At 29.7% G+C, this 10,818-nt stretch overlaps 1 protein-coding gene across 2 annotated transcripts in view; it reads right to left on the bottom strand.

Moving 5' to 3' along the window:
* Nucleotides 1-8,784, bottom strand: part of LOC108685069 (sodium-independent sulfate anion transporter) — a 13,370-nt gene extending 4,586 nt beyond the window's left edge. Inside the window, exons 1-3 of one of the 2 annotated variants that reach the window (XM_018189697.1) lie at nucleotides 8,619-8,784; nucleotides 2,489-2,643; nucleotides 150-403 (exon numbers count right to left, since the gene is read on the bottom strand). In XM_018189697.1, coding sequence (XP_018045186.1) covers nucleotides 150-403; nucleotides 2,489-2,642 — 408 coding nt within the window. In that variant the 5' untranslated portion in view covers nucleotide 2,643; nucleotides 8,619-8,784. Of the gene's footprint in view, nucleotides 1-149; nucleotides 404-2,488; nucleotides 2,644-4,373; nucleotides 4,449-8,618 lie in introns of those variants that run through there. The other variant, XM_018189705.1, reaches the window with a different exon arrangement.
* Between the last annotated feature and the right edge of the window lie 2,034 nt (nucleotides 8,785-10,818).

The following is a 10,818-nucleotide window of genomic DNA, read 5'->3' on the forward strand; positions in this document are numbered from 1 at the left end:
TCTGTTCTTTTTCTTTTTTTCTTTTTTTATTATTTTTGATTGAATAAAAGATCAAACGTATTAACGTAATTTCAGCATGATCTTTGCAACTCTTCGTAATTCTATGTAAGTCATTATATGAGCGATAACTGTCTTGTTTGTTTATGTACCTGCGTCGGTAAACCGGCGACTCTTGAGTATGCCAGCGACTGAGGAATGACGGTGAGGCCCACGGTAATCCCGGCCACTAGATCTCCGAGTGCATCTTGAGTGTTGTACCTTGGCAGCCAGTTCAAGATCGGCAGTCTCTTGTAAAGGGTCTTCTTCGTACATATGGCCCTGGCACGCCGCCTCGTGTGCTGCAATAGTGATTTCAGAAGACTTTCCTTCTGCTTGGCCTCGTCATCCCCTGGCTCTTCGATCACTGTTCGCACATACAATTTTATGATAAGAATATGATAGCAAAATTTGTTCTTAATTTTCCTCTAAAATAAAAATAAACTATCTACGTATAAAATACTACTATCTACGTAATAAACTAATACTACGTATAAAACGTATACGTTTTTTATTCTAATATTCAATAAATTTATTTTATATAATATATTAGAATACATCAAGTGTCAAATATTAAGCTAGTAGTAATTATATCCTGTTTATGTATAAGCTTAAATGTTAATAAAACTATAGAGAATATAAGTTCAGCCCTTTATTTATTTATGTATTCTTTAAATACACACATATATGGAAGTTTATTTTATAATACTTATTATATTTAAAAGATCTTATTATTAACTCATGCAATCGTAATTTTTCATCTGTCAATTTATAGTCTATTGATTTGCATTTATAGTCTATTTAATTTATTCACATTTCCGGTGCTATTATTTTCATTCTTAGTTCTATAAAATCTTATCATGTTATAAGAAGATGCTTCTGCCTTAAGTAATGTTTGCGGTGATTAAATGCAAAAATGTTTCCAATCCTTTTTCAATTATCATTTCAGTTATATAATTTTTTTATCCACTTGTAAAGCAAAGAAAAATGATCTGAAAAAATCAGCTGGCTAAACTTCATAATGGCCATGTACTTTTAACACGGCGGATTCACGTATGTCGTATCATTCGCGGTTCGCCACGTTAGCCCATAAATAATTTCGTGCAGTACGCAAAAACGCAACGTGACATGCACGGTAACAAGGACGGAGCTCTTGTATCTACTCTCATACAGACAGCGCGACACTTGAATTTATTATCTCGGCGAAAAGAAGAAGGGAAAAAAAATATATATCGTATATACATATACTATCGTATACACGCGCTGAGATGTATTTCTAAAAGCATTACGCGCTGTTCAGAAGACCGATCTTTCATTCGCCCGCCAAGGAAGGCGAACCAGTTTCGCGAAATAAAATCATTGACGACGTGCATGAAGGTACATTACCATAATCTTGTATTCGTTAATGTCATCAGATGCAATACAGTTTTTGATAGTAACTCCCAAAAAAACGATCAAAAAATTTTTTAATTATTTATTTTATTACTAGAGAAATTTCTCATTGTTATTATTTTTGTGCGCAATGCACAGGATGATTGATGCATGCGGGACGCGTGTAATATTGAGGCTTGATGTATTCTAATATATTAAATAAATTGTTGAATATTAAAATAAAAACATTTTTATAAAATTTTTTATCGAAATGGAGTTTATTATTATCACATGAAAAACAGCAATTATCGATAGAATTTTATCACAGATAATTTTTTATCAACGATTGATACAAATATAATGCAGCTGAGGCAAGAGTTTTTATCTTTGTAGTGCTGAATAAATTGGAGCCGCGGCTTACGGTTAACCCGAAGTTTGTATCATAATGCGAAGCTCGATATCAATAAATTTATATGAAAATGTAAACAGATCAGAAAATATTTACCGCCGCCTCTATTATACATTGTTATGTAAAACTAAATTAAAAATTCTTCAAACATTTTATATTTGCTACTTTAATATATTTAACTTAAATATATTTACAAGTACATCTTCTTACTTTATATTTCAAGATGATGTAAATGACAACATGACAGAGCCAATTCAACTTATCTCTGTGAAATTAAGTTTAGATAATGAGTTTATCATTATCATCCTCGTGATCTACATAAAGTATAAGCGAGATCTCAACTGATTTCAAATGAGTCGCTATCACATGCTTGTCCGAAGTTTTACGATAGATACTCACTTTTGTGATATCCTCGCCGCATAGAGAAGTGAATTATGCTTTAAATACGATTGTAAATATAGTTTATTCGTGGGTAGTTTGATAAATCAGTGACTTTTTAAAAGAAGATTTTTTTCATGTTAAAAAATAAATCAAATTTTAATTTAAAAATAGAAGTTATTGATTTATCAAACTGTCCTAGTATTAATATCTCCTAATAATTCTCTTTCTAAGTACTCATTCTGTGCAGCTAAACGAAAAATACGATTTTATATATTTTCATTTAGAACTTACAGATGAAATCTGAAGAGCCCTGCATGTCACGATGATTTCCGTGCGAATTGTGAAGAGATCGAAACGAATGAATGAGATCCACATTGTTGGTGGATTCGCTTAAGCCATGATTCACGTAACCCTGTCTGCTGTCCGAACTGCTACCGTCTTTCATTCTGAAAAATACCAATTAATGCGAGGTTCAGTCAATAACAATAAAGACCAACATTTTTTGTTTGCAAACGTTATTTAGTTTATGAAATAATGTACGTGTTTGTAAAAAGATAAAAAAAGATATAAATAAAGAAACAGAAAAAATAAAATATTTATTCATAAAAGAAGAAATCTTTCATGTTTTGAAAGAATTAACAATATCACGGGCTTTCGATGGCGATTAGGTTAATCGTAACATGTGACAATCGCGATCTCCATACTTTGATCGTTAGTTAAGACGATTGGTGATGATATTTACGAGTGAAGACACTACAAGTCTATTAAACTTGACCGTGAACCAAGTATTAATTGCAGTCAAGGCGATATTGTCACGAGGATGTCTTTAACTTACTCTACCTCGTCCATTATAGGAAAAATACATTATGAAAATATTACTATCTATCTATCTATCTATATATATATATATATATATATATATCATAAATAAGATGATTAGATTCGACTTGATCCGCGGCACTCGCCCCGACATTTGTGAAGCAAAGTCTGTCACTATAGACTATAACCGCAATAACAGATCAGTGAATTTATCGTGAATAAACGAAAGCGACGCGACGATTGTTTTTATCCAAACAAAAAGTAGATTAACGAAGAAGAAATTAAAAGTTTATAATTATATATTTATAATTATATAGAATTTATATTATTAATTCATTATTAATTCAGTTTAACATATAATTATAAATATATTAATTCAGTTCATCAAAATTCAGTCGACAAAATCATGCGCATCTATTAAACAAATTCGACATTTGTAAAGAATTTTATCTGATTAATGTCTATTTTTATGAATGTGGATTAACTTTGATCTCGGTTCAACTTCATAGCTTTTTTTACAAAATGTTTTTGAATCTTTCTGTGATTTATTTAACAAATCTTTATGTACATTTAATCCCTTAATTTCTTTTCTATTTTAATTTTAATTTAGCTAAAGATGATTAATTATAAATGAAGTCGCAACGTATCTAAATTGTTTAATTTTGTAAAAGAAAACTAGTTTTGATCTTTGTGCTTAATTAATTTATGCTTAATTAAACTAGTTTCCGATTTGTGACCCAATTATTTATTTATCGTGTGTGACCTTTCTTTTATTTCGTTCGATTCAAATTCTACTCTATATCTTTTCCTAATTTTTAGAACTAATAAACAAATTAATTTTAATCTTATTACATTTAATCTCATTACAGAAACAGGCATAAACATCTTTTTTCTTGTTGTGGGATTGCCGATCCTTTTTCATTAAAAGTGTCATCGAGCGAATGCAGCCCCCGAATACAGGCCGGCTGCGTTACGTGAGCGCGGTTATCATAATAACTTTAAGTGTCTCCATTTTATGTAAGACACTCGGTTTCATAACTTTTAAATCTTGTACCCCCGGATCGATATTGCTTGGTGGCCGCGAGCGGTGCATTCGCGCGTGTATTTCGCATGGGAATATCGCACATGCTTCTTCTTTTTATTGAAATTAAAGGAAAAACTTTCGTTCATTTTAGAATAGTTAGATTAGTGGGGAAATTACAATTCTGTAATTTATGTGTTCAATTTTGAGAGCCACGGATTTTCCGAAACGATCTTGGCCCGTTTGTTCAACTTTTTTTCAAGCGCTTCAAATTAATTCTAATTTTTAGATATAATTTAGATTCTGTTTATGATGCCTATTTCAGTATAGACTAACTTTAATGTCGGTTCAACTTGCTCTTCATCTTCTTTGAATTCTTAGGACTAGAAAAAAATAAAGAGTTTGTAAAGTTAATCTACATATTAATATGTGAGAGTTTATAAAGTTAATCTATATATTAATATGCGAGCTACAAATGTATACACTTGTAGAAACAAGCATTAGAGAAGATTTTTTTTTCTTTGACAGGTATGTAATGTTTGTGATAATCCGCGTGATAATCATCGCTTGAAAGATATGCTCCGATACAACGTACGCATTATGTAAGCGCGAAGCACGCAAGCATAATTTTACATTAATCATTACAATTAGCCAAACAATTACAATAAATACAAACAGGTCAACTAGGTGATTAATTTTGTTGACATACTTTTCCGTTCGATTCATTGATTCTGAAATGGATGATCCCAGAATTAACATTGCAGTTTTTATTTTTGCAACTCATTCGCATTTATAACGTCACTAACTTGATCGCAATCACGCACAAAATTTGCTTAATTAAGTTTAATTTGAATAACGCTTCTCTTTTTGTGCACTTTTTATGCTTTATGCGTTACACAATGAACATCATTACACAATGAACATCATTAATCAAATAATTATAGTGTTTGATATACAATGAATATAATATGATATGAGAGCGATGTAGAATAATATTTTTGTTTAGAAAAGCGTGACTTTATTGAGATAATTTTAATGTTAAATTCTATAATTAATCAAGAGTTAATTAAAAATTCTATACACTTTGTGCATATTTAAGATCCAAGTTTCGTGCGTATTTAAATTTAGTTCTAAAAGTCGTGCTTATCTTTTTTGTTTCTAATTATATAACAATGCTGCGACGAAGACGACGAGTTTTCTTAATAAATTTATTAAAACAGAAACAAAATAAGAGCTTTTTTTATCACAGTTTAAGACTGAGCTCCTGTCGAATATCTTCTTTATTGCGCACGATTTTACGAATAAATAAAACTTATCGTTTCAGCGATGTTCGTTCGAGGAGAGGGTGTTCAAAGGTACGTGTCCGAATGTAAACTGAAATAAAACATGTCGTCTTATAAGTGTGACACGTCGACGAACGCGGTCAGTGTTTGGTAGAACTGGCGTAATTCACTGTTAGAAGTCACAATTACTACAAGTGGATTCGATTGACTGGCGTCATTTCGTCTGATTGTTTCGCCAATACCACGATGTTTGCTTACACAAATGAAAGCAAAATGAAAATGGAAAGGGAAAAAGTTTATTCTGTGATTGTGCAATAGCTGCGACGTACACGCATGTTTCACTTCGATGACAACTTCGACTTCGACAAATTCCTTGTTTCCTTATTGCATGGATATGAAGAAAAGACGAAGAAAAGTGATGATCTGTTTAAATATCATAAATATTGAGCAATAAGTCAGATAATCTTGTAATTTCCTCATTTCCGTGCTGATTGTACACATAGTTTGTCCGAGATTTGTGAGTCACGCACATAATACATGTTTTAATAAACGTCAGCATGGTTTTAAGAAGAAATAAATGTAAATTAATATACCTGCTCGTGTGTTAATTATGTTGAATCATCTAATGAGAATGGAATAAAACAAAATCATCGCATGCATGCAATGCAATTTAAAAGATTTCAAGAGTTAATGATATTAACAATGTTACAGTTATTTGTAGCAAAGTATAAGGATATATAATAATAATAATATCTTATTATAAGTTATATTCATTTAATAATAAAAAATCAAAATTAGAATATATTTTAACTTTTTTCGTGCGAATTATTTTATTAGAACTTCAAATGAGAATTTATTTTATTCTTTTTCAAATTGTTTTATAAATAATGGAATTAAAATTATTAATTGATTTATAGATTTATAGATTTTAAATTTATGAAAAATTTATTCTGTGTCAGTTACATTTTGGTAGATCTTTTCTAAAGAAATCGTATTTCTGAATTGTAATCTGAATTGTAATTGTAATTTTAAACAATATTTTTCAATTAAAAAATTTCTAAGATAAAAAACAATAATATTTATAAGAGGTATTGTAAACGTGAAAATTTTTTGCGTAAAACAATGACAATTAATATTGCGATCACATGCACGTATAATTGTTTCACTTACGTATCTGTCACGTGCATTCCATACAACTGGAAGATGATTAATGATTTCGAGCGTTGTCGATCGAAATCAACAAAAAAGAGAAGAAAAAACAATGTTGCATCAAAACTAGTTTTCTTATCATATCAATAATTCATTTTCGTTTCAAATTTCCACATATTAATCATTTAGATATTAATAAGGATACTTATGCAAAAATTTTCTAATATGTAACTACCGATATGTGACTGTAAAAAAGTGATAATTATACAGTTAAAAAAAATTGTCAGAAAAATGATGTCATTTAAAATAGATAAAGTTTTTTCTTTGTTTCGAGCTCTTTTCTGACAAGTTTTTGAATTTAATAACAATCGATGTTATCGAATCTCTAGAAAAACTTATATGTAATAATATATTTTAAATTCAATTGATACTTTAAATAATATTTTATTCTATTTTGTATGCGTGCGTATGTCACATTTTTAACGAACACAATCTATGGATTATATTATCGCGAATTTATCAATAAATATCGTAAAATATGTATGTGTATAGTGTCAAATGCAATTCAGTGTACTAACTTCACGTGTTCAAGCTTGTTTTATAAACATGCACCTTGATAAGCTCGACGGTTTCCCGAATGCATATACACATAGATCTTGTTGCATTAATAAGCATTAGTCTTTGAATCGACTCAGTTGCAAGTGAAAAGATTGTCAATTGATAAACGCGCAATGCTAAACGTGTCCGCTTATCGCTTTGACAATGATACTCTCTGGCGTCAAGGTCTAAGTCGTAGTCATCGAACATAATTAGAGTACATAATTACATGTTAATCTAATTATATGCTACACCAAAAACTCAGATAAACCACAGGATGGATTAATGTCAGTTTGCGCAAATCGATGGAAAATTGATCGTTATCATACGCGCAGCGTAGACACGCGAGTTCTCAGTATTCTTTGGATTATTAAGAACAAAATCACGTGGAAGTATCGTCTGAAATACAACACCTGAAAAAGATTTCATTAGGAAAACATAAGCGAGCCATTGTCGTAAATAGATAATTGTTAATGAGGTTGGTTGAAAAAAATTACTACGTATTGATTATCAAAGAGATACGAATGGAATGTGTTGGTACAGAAGTTTGGAACTGGAATTAGTTGGAAAATAACGAGCGCCTTACAGTGTATTTAATTTACATAAACACATATACATACACATACAATAAATACATTTTCGTCTATATATAATCGTCACATAAGTTGTTGTAATCTGATAATTGATCCAATCGAACACTAATAGGGAAACATTATCAAAAGATGACTTAGCTTCTTTTTGTACACATATACAATATTATCCTTTCATAAGAAACGTCACGTTAGTAATTACTAAACGTTAGTTACTTATGAAAACTATTTTACGTTATGTTAAGCTATTTTTTACGTTATGTAAAATTTTAAGTGAAATTTTTATTTAAAATTTCAAAATTAAACAACATTAATAACCGTAATTTTATTTAGTCAATATTATAGTTATAATATAAGTCTGTAATTTATAATATAGATTTTTTTATAGTTATAATATAATGTAGTCTATTTCTCAAAATTATTATTTTAATGATAATTTCAATATTTTGTTTGAGTATAATTTTATTTGAGTTAAATTTATCATCGTACGAAAGTCATTTATATTTAAATTATATATTTTTATAAATTTTATGACTTTATATAATAAAAAGATGTATAACTATTATTTATAATCTAATAAAATAGAAAGTATAGTTTTATATAAACTTATGCAAATCTAATTAATCTAAAAATAATATAAAACATTAAATACATATATTTGATATTTTGAACTTTTTTGAATCTTTTTGTTTTAATTAGACTTATTAAATAATTAATGAAATATACAAATAAATAATAAATGTAAATCATTTCTATATTTTTAAAATACAAAATCTTAATTCTTAAAATTTAATTCTTAAAATTAGTATTGGTCATCAAGATATTTAATTTAAAAAGAAAAAAAACTCGAATTTAATAATAAATTACAATCTTTAAGGATGTTTTTTTGCAAGAGTTTTTATCTCAATTTTAATAATTCTAGAAATAGACTAAAGCAAAGATGTAATAAAAATTACACTCACTTAGATGTTTACTAAACACTCGGCTTAAAGAAGATCCGTTTCGATTTTCAACGTCTATCCTTTCAAGCAGAAGAAAAAGAGTCACAAAATAGTAAAGAATGTGTCAGTTCTTTTTCTCGAGAAAAGAAATTTCACGTTTCAATTTCAAGAATTTTCCTCTCTGCTACTTCGAAGCATCACAGTCACACGGATCGAATCCCATTAAGGTTCTCGTCGACATTCGTCAGTGAGAAAAAGCGAACATTCGTCGCGGATTTGCTCCTGCGAATTTTCCGGAAAAGTGGTTGGTCCTTTCTTCACAGCGTTTCGTTCTCCAGTTAGTTTCTAGCCGCTAAAGAGGATGTCGAAACAAAACGCGAAAATAAGAAAAACCGCTTTTAAAAAGTAATATTTACAAATTATAATACATGTATGTAAGTATTTATATACGTCGAGTATATAGTAAGATTTCGGACTGGTTTTCACGGCGCAATGGTTAAACTGAGTTCCCGACGACACTCGGCCGGCCATTTAAACGCATCGCGCGGGGCAAACTCCCTCTCTCTCCTCGGCGACTTCCAGCCTCCCCCGCGACGACGTCGTGAAGAACACTAATCGTCACGTGGTGACTCGAGCCCGGCTGCCGGGAATTCGATTAGATCACGCGCTATCGGTGTAATGCCCTCCGTCGGGAGAATTTTCTAGCATATAAAACCGTGCCATTCGCTCGTGTGTGAGTATCAGTTAAGAAATCTTCCGATCACCCCGTTAAATCTTGCTGATATCTTAGAGGTCGGGACGTCTTAATTGATCAGACAGTCTATTATAGTCTCCGCTCACGAGTCACGAGGTCCGCGATAGGTGAATAGGTCGATATTTATGTTGACACTTTAAAGTAACGGAGTGGCTTCACGAGGAAAATTAATGACCGATGCTTTAATTTAAAATATTGCATGTTGCGATAAGATTTCCGAGGATAGTAAGCCTTTACTTCCGACTTACAGCAAGAGATTTGCGCCCCTCCCGTAATTTAATTGTTATAAAGTGTTGATGCAGTTTATCGTCCGCATTTTTCTTTATTGCAAAGATGAGACGCTATAATCTTTGTGATAAATGAATATTTGGGAGTCAATTTAATTTTGAAAATCATTGACGCTATTTATTTATTAAGAGCTTAGTATTAATTGGACCCCTTTAGATTTGTGAACATTGCAGTGTACATCAAATTTTATCCGTTAAAATTATTAATTTTTCACGATCATCATTTAAGACTAGATAATAATGTACATGTTGGAAAAACAATTAAAATTTTGAAAAAAAAAATTAATTTTTTACTGTAAATTATTCATTAAAATGCCCTTTAATTAAAAAAAAAAAAGAAATAAAAGACTCAGATAAAGATAACTAAAGGTTAATAAAACGAAATGTAATATTGCTGTATGTTAATTTTTGTTTTTTCAAACTTTCTTTCAACAAATTTCATCTGATTTAAATAAAAAAAGTGCATTAATATTCTCTCTCTTTTCTAAGGTATTCGTGGCTGCTCAATGTAACTTGCAATAATTAAAACAAAAATTTGTTATGAAAATGTATTATTGAGAGAAAAAAATCTCGAAAAATAGTTTGAAGGTAATTAAATGATTGTTATAAAATTGCACAGAATAATCTTCTTCTTAGATTCCTAGATTCTTGTTTTCTTAGTTTTAATATCCTCACTTCATACCTGCATTAGTCGATAACAATCGTAATTATATTCTCTGTCGTTAAACCGATCAAGCGAAAATATGTTTGCTTAAGCAATTCTCATCGTGGAGGTATGAAAAAAGCGAAAACTTTTGTGCATATTTTTTACTATATTTGTCATATACATGTTCGAAAGAGTATGTATTCATTTTTCACTTTATCTAAAAAAATAAATCATTATTTTATATTGAATATTAAGATGATTTGTATATTGTCTATAAGAAATCTAATTGAATAAAGAGAAAAATCTCTTGAATAAAGATTCCTCAACTAATATGCACTAATACTTTACAATTTCCAATAGATAAAGATCTAATAATAGCTATAAATGTCAACATTGAAAGACAATGGAATGCATTTACATATTTAAAATACTGGATAAAGAAATTGATCAACTTTGGTTATACATATTATATATCTTTTTTGGATAAGAGAATTTTAATAATTATGAGAAATAAAATATTTTATAAATATATAT

Source organism: Atta colombica, unplaced genomic scaffold (assembly GCF_001594045.1).
Source record: "Atta colombica isolate Treedump-2 unplaced genomic scaffold, Acol1.0 scaffold100, whole genome shotgun sequence".
NCBI classification, from domain to species: Eukaryota; Metazoa; Arthropoda; class Insecta; order Hymenoptera; family Formicidae; genus Atta; species Atta colombica.